The sequence below is a fragment of the Sus scrofa genome, chromosome 1 (genome assembly GCF_054392235.1).
Source record: "Sus scrofa isolate SSC_HxYL_T2T_F1_AM1 chromosome 1, Sscrofa_HxYL_maternal_Yorkshire_Landrace_v2.0, whole genome shotgun sequence".
Lineage (NCBI taxonomy): Eukaryota > Metazoa > Chordata > Mammalia > Artiodactyla > Suidae > Sus > Sus scrofa.
The window spans coordinates 274,921,650-274,940,010 of NC_139383.1; the positions used below are offsets into that span (position 1 = coordinate 274,921,650).

An 18,361-nucleotide genomic window follows, 5' to 3' on the forward strand; every position below is an offset into this window, starting at 1 on the left:
GGAATGTGGGGGTCAGAGCACTGGCACACAAGAGGAGCGGGGATTCAGCAAAGAGACATAGACACAGCTCTTACCTCATGATGATGGTCTAGCATAGAGGGTGACAAATGGCCACATATCTATCCTAGGCCATCACTGAAAGAAGAAATGCCAACAAAGTATCAATGCCAACAAAAATATGAAAAGATACATCTGTGTTACATACTCTGCATAGGGAATGGATTGATCCTGAGTCTGCATGTTCATCAGGATCTTAGGGACAGTGACAGATGAGCAGGAGATGTCTGTTCAGGCCAAGTGGCCGAGGAAGAAGTACATGGGGGTGTGGAGGTGGTGCTCCAGCCTGATGATCAGGATGATGAGCAGGTTATCAAGCACTATGGCCAGGTACATGCCCAAGTATGGGGCAAAGAACATGCCCTGTTGCTCTGGCCAGATGGGGAGCCCCAGGAGGAGGAACTCAGACACATGGCTTTGGTTCTCTCTCTTCACGTTCTTCTCAAGTTTGCTGGGGAAAGAGGAGACTAGGAAACTTCAAAGACATTGAAGTTGCAATTGTGGCCACCACACTAGCCTCACTCACCTTCTCATGGAGAAAAAGAATAAATGCCTCCATTTTTTTATCACCTAGTGTGGCCAAAGCAAATGACACACCCTCAACACTCAACATGATTCCTTTCAATTAAAGCCAGGAAATTCATTATTTTTTCTTTTTAATCAACCATGTTTCTGACACTAAGCTACTTATTGGACATAGAAGAATACATATTACCTACAGGACCTCTTTCCTCAGGAGACTAACCCTCAATGGCACACATGACCAAAGACTAACTAAGTTGGGAATCTGGTGTGAGATTCCTCATGTTATGATTTTGGTCCCACCACTTTCTCATTGTAGGACTTGGGATGCTAAATCTCTCTTGGCCTTATGTTTTGCCTCTATAATGGGAAGATACTAATGCCACACCTTCATAGAGTTAAGAAAATGATTCTAATTCTTTAGGCATTAATATATAAGAAAACTGTCCTGCATCATAGAAACACCAAAAATTGTATACATTAATTTTATGAGAGTATCAGTATACCACCCACAAATGTATCAAGTTCAGGCCTTTAATAAAACAGTATTATGAGGTGGTCCCCATAAAGGACCAAGACGCAGACCTAAAATTTGTGTTAACTTATCTGAGCTCTCAAACTCTTCAGGTGAGTTTCTGAGCTCATATCCTATCAATGAGGTAAGTTCCCCACTTGAACTTGTCTTAATGCATGTTTATCTTCTTGACAAGAAATAAACTTTACTTCAGAGCATGGACCTCTCTCTATCTCTATCTTCATTTGATCCTCCAAGTGGGCTCAGATGTAGATATTCTTCTTTAGGAAGATACTTGAGATCTGAGATGCGGTCTGAGAGCTGAGAGATCCTGAAGGCCTGGGCTTTCTCTTAGAATTAGTTATCTCATTCACCAGCACTATATGCCAATGTTGATCTTCACATTGATAATAACTGACAGTAAATGAACACAATGGCAGACAAATACATTTTTCTATGATTTCCTCACTTAGCATTTTGAGTTCTAGGAAGGATGCCCTTAAAACTTCACTTTTGAGAGTTCCATTGTAGCTCATGGGTTAAGAATATGACTCATATCTATGAGGATATGAGTTAGAACCCTGGCCTCACTCAGTGGGCTAAGGATTCAGCATTGCCATGAGCTGTAGTGTAGGTTGCAGACAGGGCTTGAATCTTGTGTTGCTGCGGCTGTGGTATAAACCAGCAGCAGCAGCTTTCATTTAACCTGTAGCCTAGGAACTGATGTATGCTGTAGGTGCAGCCCTTAAAAATTAAAAAATTGAAAGTATATAAAACTGCACTATCAACATATTCAGAAGGAGTAGGAAATGAGCATGATCATATTTAGCAACAGCTCTAGTCACATTTCTCTCTGATTCTCTTAAATATATACTGGAATCTTTGTTTCTATGACTCTACTGTTCCTTCCTATCTTTAGTTAGACAAACAGGAAAGAGCTTAAGAAGAAATATTTCAGATATTGAAGGAGTACTACTGCTCAGATAACTGTCCACACATATTAATGCAGACCTTTAGTTTGCCAATGGCTTTCAAATGCCTTCAATTTCATTCAATCTATCATTATTTATTTGTGTCTGTGAAGCAGAGATGATAGTATACTTTCCCTGCATTTTACCAAGAGGAATAGTGAAATTGCTTACATATATATTGCATAGTGGATCCTGGTCTCAAATATTGATTTGCTGATCATCTTTCCACTATAGAGGCAATACACTCATCTCTTTTTATGGGGGGTAGCAAAGATAAGGTTAAATGTTAAAAGTGAAAAGGTAAATGTTAAAACATGCTGGGAGAGGAACATGACATTACCACTATGTAAGAGTCTGTCAGTAGATGCTTGCTCCAGACCAGGGACTTCCTTCGGTTTATAAACTGACTCTGTTCACAGGGTACAAGGAGGGAAAAGACATTTTACCCTCCTGCCAAGCACAAGCTTCTCACTGAAAGCTGCTGGGTCAGACTTAGCCCAGGATCTCAGTGATCTCCTGCAGGAGAACAAGAGCTCCTAATGACACCCAGAACTGCAGTGTGATCAGAAGGCAATGATACAGATGTGGTACCTTGATACCATCATCAGAGTGTGCAAAGAGGTGGCTGAGACTTTGCTTACTAGTAAGGAAGGGAAGATGTGCATGACCTGGGGATGGGGTAGGCCTCTTATTTTGAGAGAGCTATGGATGGGGCTGATTTTCCTGTCTTCATAGCAAATATTGGCAACTCCACAATCAGGACATTGACAGTTGTTTGGTCTCCAATAGGCTAGAATTAACTAAGTGCTTATGATGTGCCTAGCTTCTTAAGCAAATTACATGCAAGATCTGTCAGCAATTGGCATGATCCCATGAAACAGTGCTGGATGCTGAGAATCACCATGGTCAAACACAAAATTACCAAGCCATTAAGTGGGGAAAATTTAAATAAATGAGTGTAGAAGTACACAATTTCAGAAATGAGGATTTCATTTCTAAGCAGGTAAACAAATATTGAAGCAGATCATCAAAATTATTGTGCTTCCAGGGTCCTGCTAAGTACTCAAATAACAGTAAAATGGATGGCAATAGTTTAGCAAAGTAGATTTCCTGTGGAGCTGCCTTTGTGCATTCTGTTCTCAGGCAGGTGGAGAGTGAAAGAATGTGATAATGTCACAAACACACACACACAGATTTATAACTTCTGTGTTGAAAAGGTCAAGGTGTGGGTTTGTTACCCAAAAGAACTCACACATTATCACAGACACACACTGGCCAAATGGAGAATTATAGATTCCTCTGGCTTTTACTCTCCCTAGATAAATAAAGTCAGGCTGTGAGTCAGCTTCACATAAATCTATGTCAAACTCACTAACAATTACACATGTATCACACAGTTACACACAAAGAACAGTCAAGCATCTTAGACCATAGGCATTGTCAACACAGGAAGTCATTCATATTTGAATCACAAGCAGTGCACAAGGTCTTCCACATGGCACACAAGCTGCAGATGCAAGTAGAATAAATACACACTAAGGAAATGTCCAGGCTTCTCTGACCTCTGTATATCCTCGTGTGTGTCATTCAGTGTGTTTGTCAGTTACACACACACACATAGACTTTACAACACAACACACACACAAATACACATAACTTCTCTGATGGTCATACACACAATTACACATAGACAGACATGCCTAACTAGGGAGGATTCAGGGCTCCTTCTGGGATATACCTGTGCTGTGAGTTCAAATACCTTCTGCTTCATTCTGTTAACTGAATCCTCACTTTCTGTCAAGAAGACCCAGGATCCAAAGAAAATGAAAATACCTTGGTGGCCTGAGGAACTTTACAAAGACTCATGTCAGTTATCTAGCTTCAAAACAATGCACAAGCAGATCTACTTTTCTTCATCCTAGAGAGACCCCAGAGGGAATCCACCCCAGGCCATGAATAGAGAAGCTGTCCACTGAACGAACTGCCCAACTCCATCCTGGCCCCCTGGGAATGAGGAAGATTAGGGTCCAAAGGAGCTGAGCTGCACCTGGATTCACAGGAGAAAACTGTCCCTGATATCAGTGGTACCTTGGGCTTCTGGTCAAGTCTCTAATGAGAAGAAGGAGTTTCCACATTGCCTGCGGCCTCTGCATCATGAGCACCACCTATCCCAAGGTAGCATATAGCATAGGTAATGTAAGGGTTCTGCAGTTTCCCCAGCACTGACCCAGACTTTCATTAGAACACAAAGCCCCTTAAAATGTACACATATCCCCACACCCATGGAAGATGTTGTAGTGCAGGTCCATGCCTTGCTCAGGAAAAGGGGGATTGAATTTATAACTCTGGAAAGAAAGACTCTTGCTTATTCCCCTGTAAGAGAGCATACTTTAGCAATTTATCAAAGACTGCTGAGACTCAGTTTATATAAAGGGGACATAAAAATCATAGTCTTCAAGTGAGTTGGAAAAATGGTTAAATGAGCACCTAATGAAAGCTTACTAAATTTCAATGTCTTTGTATCACTAGAGATCAGCTATGGCTTACAGCAGGCAACTGTGATTGGTAATTGTTGAATGAATTCATATGTTCATCCTTTCATACATTCACTTAAATAACCATGAATGTTACCACAAATCTAATACTGATATATTCTCTAGAGACATAACAGATAATAATATAAACAGAAATCCCTCTCTTAGAACACACATACAAACTGGAGGTGGCACAGAAAAAAATTTTAAGGTAAAATGAATTGTAGGTAAATGGTGACAAGTGCTGGGGAACAATGAGAATCATGCATGAAGCTAGGGAGACTTAAGAAACTTAAAAAATACCTCAGTGTTACAGGATTCTTTTCCAAGGAAACACAGACACCCCTTCAATCAAGTTGTCCCTGGTCTGTAAACTAGTTTAACCACTAGACACCTATTAGATTGGCTATTGAAAAGACTGCTGCTCTCAGTGTCACTGACAATGTGATGGAACTGGAACACGCATACACTGCCCATGGGAATACAAAACAAATTGAACAATTTAAAAGAGTTTAAAATATACTTAGCACCTGACTAGGTATTAGTCCAAGGTAAAGGAAAGTAGAGAGTTTTACGTAGGTTTATACAAGAATGTTCACAAGAGCTTTATTTAATAGCCAGAAGCTGGAAACACCCCAGATGTTCACCAATGGACTTACTGTTAATAATGACTGGACTTATTATAAAATCACAGGAAACTATACTCAATAGTTTGTAATAACCAATCAGGGAAAAGAATCCTAGAAGAATGTGTGTGTGTTTGTATACCTTTATCAATTTTTTGTACATTTGGAACTAACACAACATTGTAAATGAACTATGCTTTGATAAAAAATAAAGTCTAATGAAAGTTTTAAGAAGATAAACTGAAATATATCAAAAACAAAAATAATTAAAAATTTTACAATAATAAAAAAAAAAAAGTTTTAAATGTGCATGGATGCAACAGCCTGGTATATCCATACAATGGAATACAATTCAGCAATAAAAAATGAACTCTTTGTGCACAGTAGAACATGAATGAATCTCAAAATGCACACACCCAGTGAAAGAAGACAGCAAGAAAAGAATACACACTATATGATTCCACTGAATTAATCCTCTAGATGTACAGATGACCAAAAAGCACGTGAAAAAATGCTCAACATCACTATTAGAGAAATACAAATCAAAACTACCACAAGATACCACCTCACACCATTCAGAATGGCCATCATTAATAAGTCCACACATAACAAATGCTGCAGGGTGTGTGCAGAAAAGGGAACCCTCCTGCATTGTTGGTGGGAATGGAAGCTGGTACAACCACAATGGGAACAGTATGGAGGTACCTTAGAAATCTATACATAGAACTACCATATGATCCAGCAATCCCACTCTTGGGTGTATATCCAGACAAAACTTCCCTTGAAAAAAACACATGCCCCTGTATGTTCATTGTAGCACTACTCACAGTAGCCACGACATGGAAACAACTTAAATGTCCATCGATGGATGAATATATTAGTAGTACGTGGTATATGTACACAATGAAATACTACTCAGCCATAAAAAAGAAAAAAATAATGCCATTTGCTCAACATGGATGGAACTAGAGACTCTCATCCTGAGTGAAGTAAGTCAGAAAGAGAAAGACAAATAACATATGATATCACCTATATCTGGAATCTAATGTATGGCACAAATGAACCTTTACACAGAATAGAAAATCATGGACTTGGAGAATAGACTTATGGTTGACCATGGGGAGGGGGAGGGAGTGGGATGGACTGGGAGCTTGGGGCTAACTGATGCAAACTATTGCTTTTGGAATGGATTAACAATGAGATCTTGCTCTGTAGCACTGAGAACTATGTCTAGATACTTAAAATGGAGCATGACAATCGGTGAAAAAAGTCTGTATACATGTATGTGTAACTGGGTCCCCATGCTACACAGTTGGGAAAAAAATATGTTGGGGAAATAAAAAAATAAAAAATGAAATAATACTCTAGGAAATGCAAAATAATCTATGTGACAGAGAGAGAATAGTGGTTCACCTGTGGACAGATGGAAGGAGGGCAGGGAGAGCAGGAGGGTAGAAATCAGGGAAACTCATGATCTTGATGGCTGTGGTGGTAATTTCATGGGTGCATATATATGTCAAAATTGGTCAAATGGTATGTTTTTTTAAACTTCTTTAAAATTAAAGTATAGTTGATTTACAATGTTGCACCAATTTCTGCACAATATCAAAGTGACAGTGTGTGTGTGTGTGTGTTTATGTGTGCTTCTGTGTATACATGAAGTTTCCTACATTCTTTTTTGTTGTGCGCTATCCCAAGAGACTAGATATATTTCACTGTGCTATATAGTAGGACCTCATTGCTTATCCATTCCTAATGCAATATTTTGCATCTACTAACCCTAAACTCCCTGTCCATACCATTCCCCCTTCCTCCCCCTTGGCAACCACAAGTCTATTTTATATATCCATGAGTCAGTTTCTGTTGTGTAAATAGGTTCATTTGTGCCATATTTCAGATTCCACATGTAAGTGATATCATATGATGTGTGTCTTTCTGACTTACTTCACTTAGTATCAGACTATCTAGTTGCACCATGTTGCTGGAAATGGCATCATTGCAGAAATTTTTATGGCTGAGTAGTATTCCTTTCTCTTTATGTACCACAACTTCTGTATCCATTCAACTCTTGATGGATATCAAGTTTATTTTTAAGTCTTGGTTATTGTGAACAGTGCTTCTAAGAACATAGGAGAGCATGTAAATTTTTGCATTGTAGTTTAATCTGGATATATGCTAGGAGTTGAATGGTTAGATCATATGGTAGTTCTATATGCAGTTTTCTGAGTGAAATGTTATACTTAAGGTATGTGAAGTTTATTGTATATGATTTATACCTCCAAAACTCTGTGTGTTTTTAAAGAAACTATAACAAAATCAAGGATGGCCATGTTTTCCCTCTATGAAATACCTTACAGAAGGTCCCCAAATCAGACTGAGAATCAAAAACTCAACTGTAATGCTTCATTTTACATGGCAACTTGGTTAGGATGTAGGACCCAGATATTTGTTCAAAAGTACTTCTAGATATTTCCATGCCAGTATCTGTGTAGATGAGATTAATGCTGTAATCTGTAGACTCTGAATAAAGCAGACTGTCCTCCATAATGATGGTGCTCATTATCCAATCAGTTAAGGACCTTAAGGAAAAGAATGACCTCTGTGACACTTGTGTCAGAGCCTGCCTTCAGATTCAAACTGCAACTTTTCCCTGGGTTTCCAGCCATCAAACCTACCATGAAGACTTTACCCTTGCTTGCTTCCACAATTATGTTAGCCAACTTTTTAAAAAATAAATTTCTCTCTTTTTTTTCCTCTCTTTTTGTGACCCTGTAGCATATGGAAGTTCCCAGGACAGGGATCACTTCAGAAGTGCATTTGCCACATACACATCAGCTACAGCAATGGGATCATTTAACCCATGGAGAGATGGTACCAATACCATAATGCCACAACAGGGATGCAATAAATCTCTCTCTCTCACTCACAGACACACACACACACACACACACACACACACACACACACACACACACCCTACCAATTCTACTTTTCTGGAGAATCTTGACAAATACACCTACCAAGATGTAAAGTGCCCAACGAATCTGGTCCTTTGATATCTCTCAACTCATCACCCATCACCCCTCCCAAGTAGTGCTGTCCAGGTACAGAGGCTCCATTCATGCCCCTGGGATAGGTCAGGCATAGGATTGGTAGGTGCTTTTGCCCTAGTGGCCCCACGACTCACTTCCCTCTCCTCACTAACATCTTTGGATGTTACATTCCCAATGATCTATACCAAGAGCACACAGTGTGAAATTATGAACCCCTCACCAACATTTTTCCCCCAACTTTTTTTGATCTTTTGGGCTACACATTGGGCATAAGGAAATTCCCTGACTAGGGGCAGATTTGGAGCTATAGCTTCTGGCCTACACCCTAGCCCCAGCAAAGCCAGACCCAAGCCATGACTGAAACCTACACTGCATCTCATGGCAACACTGGATCCTTAACCCACTAAGCGAGGTCAGATATTTAATCCATGTCCTCCTGGAAATTAGGTTTTTAACCGCCAAGCCATGACAGGTGCTCTTTGCTCCTCCCTTTTTATGCCTCCTTTATTCACAGATGTTTTTACCTACCAAAAACTTAGAATTTATTTATTTCAGACATATAAAACCATCTACCATAGAACATTCAGCTTAGTAAAGAAATGATGACAAGTTTAAAAATAAGTTAAGTTTATGGTGTGTTAGAAGGTTAAATCCTGCTATGGAAAAAAAGAGCATCATGATCCACATCAGGAGTGCAGGAATGTAAACTCTACAAGGGGATACTTTTTTAAACTTGTATTCTCAGAATATAGAAAATTGCCTAGCACATAGTAATTGTGTAGTAGCTGTATTTGTGTGAAAAAAATATAAATTCAGGCATTTAGCACTTTGTCACATTAGAAGTGAGATATCTGGGGAAAAGACAACACTCATTTCTGAGATAAAATTAATCCAATAGCTGTGAACTATTCTCAACACAAACATCCAGTGGGGGGTGGTTAGTCTTCCTGGAATGGGGAAAATCGATAATTAGATTGACAACTCTGTGCTCTCCTATTGTCAAAAGCAAAATCAAATTAAAGTTTATTAGGTTTAGCAAACCATCAAAAGTACTATATTAACCTGATACTGCATTGAGAAGATGAGCATTTTGCACTTTACTAAAATGAAACATTAGAAACTTAATGGAATATTTGTAACTTTGGAAGGCAAGAAGCCAGGACATGAAAGCAAACAAATGCCCATCAACAGATTAATGACAAAGAAGATATGGTACGTATATATAATAGAATATCACTCAGTCATAAAAATAATGTAATAATGCCATTTGTAGCAACATGGATGAAGGTAGATAATTATTGTACTAAATGAAGTAAACCGGAGACAAACATATACCATATGATATAGCTTACATGTGGTATCTGAACAAAATAACAGAGGAAGTTCCTATTGTGGCTCAAGGGAAATGAGTCCAAATAGTACGCAAGAGGATGTAGGTTCAATCCATGGCCTTGCTCAGTGGGTTGTAGATCCAGCATTGCCTTGAGCTGTGGTATAGGTCACAGGCATGGCTTTTATCCCACATTGCTGTGGCTGTGGTGTAGGCTGTCAGCTATAGCTCTGCGTTGATCCCTAGCCCAGGAATTTCCATATGCTGTCAGAGCAACCATAAAAATGCAATAATAATAATAATAATTAAAGGATACCAATGAACTTATTCACAAAACAGACACACAGACATAGAAAACAAACTTATGGTTATCAAAGGGTTAAGGGGGACTGACAAATGATCAGTTTTGGGGTTAACATATACACACTGCTGTATATAAAATAGATAACTGGAGAGAGGCAAGATGGCAGAAGAGTAGGGGGACATGCTGGTCCTCTCCCACAAACACAACAACAACAACAAAAACACATCTACAGGATAAACGACTCACACAGAACAGCAACCAATCGCTGGCAGAAGAACCTAAACTCCAATAATGGCAAGAATTTTGTGACATTACTAGGTAAAACAAGAGAAAAGAGGAGAGTGAGAGAAGGTGAATGCAAGCTGGACGGGCACTCCCAAAAGGGAACTGCAGAGGAGAAAGGGGTTCCACACCCTGGAAAGTCACCTACTCAACAGAAAGATCAACTGAACTGGAGGAATCTGCAGATGCAGAGAAGAGTGTAGCAGTAAATCAGAGTTCTGAAAAGCAGAGTGGGAACCCAACAGATCATCTTAAGTATGGGCATGGTCAGCATAAATAGAGATGCCTGGGTGGGAGCTGGGCACTGAGATCTCTGCTCCAGAGGTTAGTCCCCGGAAAGGGCTGGGGGAGTGGGGTGGAGTGGAGACTGCTTGGGAGGTCTAGAAACTGGTCTGTCAAGTTTGACTGGGCAGAGACTGCCTGGGAGACTAGAAAAGAGAGCATCACAGAGGGAGGGAGCAATATGCTAAGGGAAGGGATGTGGAAAACCTCATCAGAGGGAACCTGGGAAAAGAGCAGTCCGCACCAGTGTTGGGGAGGGGAGAGAAGAAGGGGTGGGCCAGCACAGAATACTCCAAATGCCACAGGGAGATTACTGGCCTGCTATTTATCAGAAAGCTTTGCTTCCCAATGCATCCCCTCCACTGCCACCCCTTTCACACACGCTGGACCTGGGGCTGCCTGCCTTCTGGGAGGGCTGGCCTCAGCAATTGCCACAATCCTACCACCACAGGGGCTGTTCCTACCATGGCTTACTTGCCCTATGGAGGGGCTACACCCCCACGGAACAACAACAAACACTGCCAGCCCCCAGGAAAAGGCCTGCAGCCCAGAAAAGCTAGAACAGACTTTTCCAGTCCATGAAAAGATCTGTGTAATTCTCAGAAAGTCCTTCCCAGTTTGGCTGCCCTGGGGAAGAGCCTCTTGGGTTCACAGCAGCCCAGGTAGCAAATCCATCCAGCAGCTCCAGCCCTTGGGGGTGCTGCACTCTTGTAGAAGAGCTGCCCAGCACCACCAGCCTGCTGCAAGAGCCTCACAGCCCAAAAACACCAAAGCAAGATCTGCCTGGCTGAGTGAAATCTGCTGCCATTGTGGTGTGGACCTCCCAGTCCTTTCTGCCCTCAGGAAGTCCTTTGCTTCAAAGAGACCCTGTTAGCCCTGCCAGCACTCCAGAAAAGCCACACTGCCTCAAAAAAAGACTGACCAACAATGCCAGCCCTCAGGAAACATTCCACAGAAGTGACAAGGCAAACACTGACCAGCCACAGAGGGTACTACACCAGGAAAAAGAAAACAACAAGCAAGATGAAAAAGCTGAGATACTGCCCCCAGTTAAACCAACAGAACACACCTAAAGCAGTCAACAATGAAACAGATTTCTGCAGTCTGACAGACCTGGCGTTCAAACGAGAAATAGTGAAAATACTGAAGGAATTAAGAGAACATATGAACGTTAATGCAGACACCCTCAGAGAGGAACTGGAAACTATAAGGAGGAGCCAAGTAAAACTAGAAAATACATTGGTAGAGATACAAACTGAACTAAGGGCAGTAAAATCCAGAATGAATAATGCAGAAGAACGAATCAGTGATATGGAAGATAGAATAATGGAAATCATCCAATCATGTCAACAGACAGAAAACCAAATGAAGAAACATGAAAGCAATATAAGAGACTATGGGATAATATAAAGCGAGCCAGTCTACACATAATAGGAATTCCAGAAGGAGTATAAAAATAAAAGGGGATGGTAAATATATTTGTAGAAATCATCATTGGAACCTTCCGAAATCTAAAGGATACTGAGTTCAAGATACAGGAATCACAGAGGGCCCCAAACAAGGTGAACCCAAATAGACCCACACCAAGACACATCATAATAAAAATGGCAAAAGTTAGTGATAAAGAGAGGACCCTAAGGGTACCAAGAGAAAAGCAGAATGTTACCTACAAGGGAACCCCAATAAGATTATCAGCTGATTTCTCTACAGAAACACTACAGGCCAGGAGGGAAAGGCAAGAGATATTTAAAGTGATGAAAGGAGAAAATATGCACCCTAGACTACTCTATTCAGCAAGAACATCATTTAAAATAGAAGGAGAAATAATTTTTTTTCCAACAAAGAAAAGCTAAAAGAATACAGCAATACAAAACCCAGGCTAAAAGAAATACTGAAAGGTCTTCTCTAAACCAAAAAGCAAGGAAGGAAAGAAAGGGAGGAAAAGAAAAAAAAAAGAAGAGGAAGAACTCAGATTGGGGAAACCACAATCGGAGAGCAGTCACTCAAATAAGCCAGCATACAGATTTAATCATGAACATGTTTCAAACAAAATAAAATTAAGAAGAAAAAAATGTGTCATCAAAATCATAAAATGTGGGCAAGGGATGTTAGGAAATAAATAGACCCTTTGTTTGTTTATCTTCTTAATTTTAGTATAGTAATGAAGTGTTTGCACCCACAGGACCATCAGGCTAAAACACACAATTATAGGAAGGGGTTTGCATATTTAAAAACCATGGCAACCACAAGCCAAAACGAAACATTGCATTTGCAAAAAATGAAAAAACAAAACAAAACCAAACACTCAAGCAGATAATAACTGGAGACCATCCATCCAAAAAAAAAAAAAAAAAAAAAAGAAGAATGGAGGACCATAGAATCAACTGGAACACCAGGTTCAAAATGGCAATAAATAATCATCTATCAATTATCACCTTAAATGTCAATGGACTGAAGTCTCCAATACAAAGACAGAGAGTTGCTGAGTGGATAAAAGGGCAAAAACCTTTAATATGCTGCCTACAAGAAACTCACCACAGGACAAAGAATACATATAGATTGAAAGTGAAGGGGTGGGAAAAAATATTTCACGCCAATAGACATGACAGGAAAGCATGAGTTGCAACACGTATATCATACACAATAGACTTTAAAACAAAAGACATACAGACAAAGAAGGACACTCTTTAATGATTAAGAGATCCATCCAAGGAGAGGATGTTACTATCATCAACATATATGCCCCAAATATAGGAGCACCCAGATACATACAACAAATATTAACAGACATAAAGGGAGAAATTGATGGAAATCCTAACATAGTAGGAGATTTTAATACCCCACTCGCAGCAATGGACAGAGCCTCTAGACAGAAAACGAATAAAGCATCACAGATCCTAAAGGAAGCAATAGAAAAGTTAGACACTTCATATCTTCAGGACACTACATCCCAAAAAATAGAATACATATTCTTCTCAAGTGCACATGGAACATTCTCAAATCGAACACATCTTGGGACATAAAGCTAACCTCAATAAATTTAGGAGCATAGAAATTATCTCAAGTATCTTCTCTGACCACAACACCATGAAATTAGAAATCAACCATGGGAAGAGAAAGGAGAAAAAACCTACTACATGGAGACTAAACAACATGCTACTAAAAAACCAATGGGTCAATGAGGAAATCAAGAAGGAAATTAAAAACTACCTTGAAACAAATGATAATGAAGACACAGCCTCTCAAAATCTATGGGATGCTGCAAAAGCAGTGCTCAGAGGGAAATTTATAGCAATACAGGCCTTTCTCAAAAAAGAAGAAAGATCCAAAATTGACAACTTAACCCTCCACCTAAACAAATTAGAAAAAGAAGAACAAAAATGTCCTAAAGTCAGCAGAAGGAAGGAAATTATAAAGATCAAAGAAGAAATCAATAAAATAGAGACTCAAAAAACAATAGAGAAAATTAAAAAAAAAAAAAAAAACAAGAGCTGGTTCTTTGAAAAGGTAGACAAAATTGAAAAGCCCCTGGCCTGAATCACTAAGAAGAGGAGAGAAAGAACTCAAATAAACAAAATTAGAAATGCAAAAGGAGAAATCACAACAGATACAGCAGAAATACAAAAAACATAAGAGAATACTATGAACAACTATATGTTAACACATTTGACAATCTGGAAGAAGTGGACAATTTTCTAGAATCATATAGCCTGCCAAAACTGAATCAAGAAGAAACAGACCAACAGAACAGACCGATCACTAGAAATGAAATTGAAGAGGTCATAAAAACATTCCCTACAAATAAAAGTCCAGGACCAGATGGCTTCACAAATGAATTCTATCAAACATATAAAGAGGAACTGGTGCCCATCCTCCTTAAACTCTTTCAAAATGTTGAAGAAGAAGGAATACTCCCAAAGACATTCAATGATTCCAGCATCACCCTAATTCCAAAAGCAGACAGAGATAACACCAAAAAAGAAAACTATTGGCCAATATCATTGATGAATATAGATGCAAAAATTCTCAACAAAATCTTAGCCAACCGAATCCAACAACATATCAAAAAAATTATACACCATGACCAGGTAGGGTTCATCCCAGGTTCACAAGGATGGTTCAATATACGCAAATCAATCAACATCATACACCACATTAACAAAAGAAAAGTCAAAATCCACATGATCATCTCAATAGATGCAGAAAAAGCATTTGCCAAAGTCCAACATCCATTCATGTTCAAGACCCTCGCCAAAGTGGGTATAGAGGGAACATTCCTGAACATAATCAAAGCCATTTATGACAAACCCACAGCAAATATAATACTCAATGGGGAAAAACTGAAAGCCTTCTTACTCAAATCTGGAACAAGACAGGGATGCCCACTCTCACCACTGCTATTCAACGTAGTTTTGGAAGTCGGAGCCACAGCAATTAGACAAACGAAAGAAATAAAAGACATCCATATAGGAAGAGAAGACATAAAACTGTCACTGTATGCAGACGACATGATACTATACATAGAAAACCCTAAGGACTCAACCCAAAAGCTCCTTGAACTGATTAATAAATTCAGCAAAGCAGCAGGCTATAAGATTAACATTCAGAAGTCCGTCGCATTTCTGTACACCAGCAATGAAATATTAGAAAAGGAATACAGAAATACAATACCCTTTAAAATTGCACCTCACAAAATCAAATATCTCAGAATACACCTGACCTAGGAGGGAAAGGACTATATGCTGAGAAGCATAAAACTTTATTCAAAGAAATCAAAGAAGATGTAAAGAAATGGAAAGATATTCTACGTTCATGGATTGGAAAAATCAATATTGTAAAAATGGCCATACTACCCAAAGCAATCTACAGATTCAATGCAATCCCTATCAAATTACCCATGGCATTTGTCATAGAACTAGAACAAACAATCCAAACTTTTATATGGAACCACAAAAGACCCAGAATCTCCAAATCAATCCTGAGAAAAAAAAAAAAAAAAACAAGCAGGAGGCATAACTCTCCCAGACTTCAAGAAATACTACAAAGCCACAGTCATCAAACCAGTGTGGGACTGGTATCAAAACAGACCGACAGACCAATGGAACAGAATAGAGAACCTGGAAATAAACCAATGGAACAGAATAGAGAACCCAGAAACAAATGGTCAATTAATCTTTGACAAGGGAGGCAAGAACATAAAATGGGACAAAGAAAGTCTATTCAGCAAGCATTGATGGGAAACCTGGACAGCTGCATGCAAAGCAATGAAACTAGAACACACCCTCACACCATGCACACAAATAAACTCCAAATGGCTGAAACACTTCAACGTAAGACAGGACACCATCAAACTCCTAGAAGAGAACATAGGCAAAGCACTCTCTGACATCAACAACATGACTATTTTCTCAGGTCCGTCTCCCAAAGCAAGAGAAATAAGAGCAAAAAGAAACCCATGGGACCTCATCCAACTGAAAGGCTTTGGCACAGCAAAGGAAACCAAAAAGAAAACAAAAAGAAATTTCAGAATGGGAGAAAATAGTGTCAAATGATGCAACGGACAAGGGCATAATCTCTAGCATATGTAAGCAACTTATACAACTCAACAGCAAAAAAGCCAATCAAGCAATGGAAAAATGGACAAAAGACCTGAATAGACATTTCTCCAAGGAAGATATACAGATGGCCGGCAAACACTTGAAAACATGCTCAACATCACTGATCAAAAGAGAAATGCAAATCAAAACTACCATGAGATATCACCTCACACCAATCAGAATGGCCATCATTCATAAATCCACAAATAACAAGTGCTGGAGGGGCTGTGGAGAAAAGGGAACCCTTCTGAACTCTTGGAGGGAATGGAAACTGGTACAGCCACTTTGGAGAACAGTGTGGAGAGACCTTAGAAACCTATACATAGAACTTCCATATGACCCTGCAATCCCACTCTTGGGCATATATCCAGACAAAACTCTACACAAAAGAGACACATGCGCCCATGTTCATTGCAGCACTATTCGCAATAGCTAGGACATAGAAACAACCCAAATGTCCATCGACAGATGATTGGATTCGGAAGAGGTGGTATATATACACAATGGAATACTACTCAGCCATAAAAAAGAATGACATAATGCCATTTGCAGCAACATGGATGGAACTAGAGAATCTCACCCTGAGTGAAATGAGCCAGAATGACAAAGACAAATACCATGTGATATCACTTATAACTGGGATCTAATATCCAGCACTAATGAACATCTCCTCAGAAAAGAAAATCATGGACTTGGAGAAGAGACTTGTGGCTGCCTGATGGGAGAGGGAGGGAGTGGGAGGGATTGGGAGCTTGGGGTTATCAGACACAACTTAGTATACTTACACGGAGATTCTGCTGAATAGCATTGAGAACAATGTGTAGATACTCATGTTGCAACAAAACAAAGGGTGTGGAAAAAAATATATACATGTAAGGATAACTTGATTCCCATGCTGTACAGTTGGAAAATAATATAAAATAAAAAATTTTAAAAAATGAAAAAAATAGGTAACTATCAAGGACCAACTATATAGCACATGAACATATATTTAATATTTTGTGATAGCATAAGAAAATATACATATATAGTACATACTATATAAAAGATCTAACCACTTTGCACTACACTTGAAACTAAGACATTTTAAGTCAACCATACTTCAAATTAATTACTTAATCAATTAAATAATTTTAAAAACTATGCCAAGAATACATAAACATAAACATAATAAACTTTACATATATATATAATATTTATATACTTCAAAAATTGTAAAAAGGTCACACATAATAATAAAACATATTAAAAAACAAAATTTAAACATACTTACACATATAAACAAAGGAGGTTGATGCACTGAAGTACACACATTGAATGTGTATACTGGGTAATGTCATATTTAATGTCTATTACTTATGTAATGATAATTCAACAATAAATATGACTAAAGGGAAAGAGATTGATCCAAAAACCATGACAATTTAAAGCACGATTTAGAACGTGCTAGAGATATTGGTGTTCAACTTAAAATATTTTAGGGCTTTTGTAACAAGGTCAGTGAGTGAAATAAGAATGTTGTTTAGGTTATTCTCACTTGGCAAAGAGGTTATTTTTTCTGAAAAGTATCCCCAGAGCCAATGTCATGTCTCTGTTTCTCAGACTATAGATGAAAGTGTTCAGCATGGGGGTGACCACTGTGTACATCATGGAAGCAAAGATGTCTTTGTCATGGGACTGGCCTGATGAGGAGGAAAAGTACACTTCCATAATTGTCCCATAGAATAGAGATACCACAGAGAGGTGGGAGCCATAGGAGGACAAGGCTTTGCAAATCCCTTTAGTAGAAGAGACCCTCATGATAGCGACACCAATGCGGCCATAAGATATTAGGATGAAACTCAAAAGATAAATGAGTACTGCAGCTCCTCCAGTGAATATGACCAGATCATTGAGAGAGGTATCTGAGAAGGACAGCTTAAGCAGTGTAGCAAGGTCACAGAAGAAGTGGGGGATGATGCTGTGAGTACAGAAGGACAGTTGAGCCAGGAGGAAAGTGTGGGTCAGGGTACTGGCACAGGAGAGTAGCCATGATTTAGCCAAGAAACATAGACACAATTCTTTCCTCATGATGATGCCATAGCATAGAGGGTGACAAATATCCACATAGCTATAATATGCTATCACTGCAAGAAGATTTTCAATGCAAGCAAAAAAATATATCTGTGTCACACACCCTGCATAGGGAATGGATTGATCCTGAGTCTGCATGTTCATCAGCATTTTAGGGACAGTGACAGATGAAAAGGAGATGTCCGTGAGGTCCATGTGACTAAGGAAGAAGTACAT

General features: G+C 39.1%; 1 protein-coding gene across 1 annotated transcript; it reads right to left on the bottom strand.

Moving 5' to 3' along the window:
• Nucleotides 1–288: 288 nt before the first annotated feature.
• Nucleotides 289–18,361, bottom strand: LOC146407222 (olfactory receptor 1J4-like). The gene is made up of 2 exons (XM_085014477.1): nt 17,610–18,361; nt 289–508 (listed from the first exon to the last, which is right to left on the bottom strand). The coding sequence occupies exons 1-2, from the start codon at nt 18,359–18,361 to the stop codon at nt 289–291; spliced, it is 972 nt and encodes a 323-aa protein (XP_084870603.1).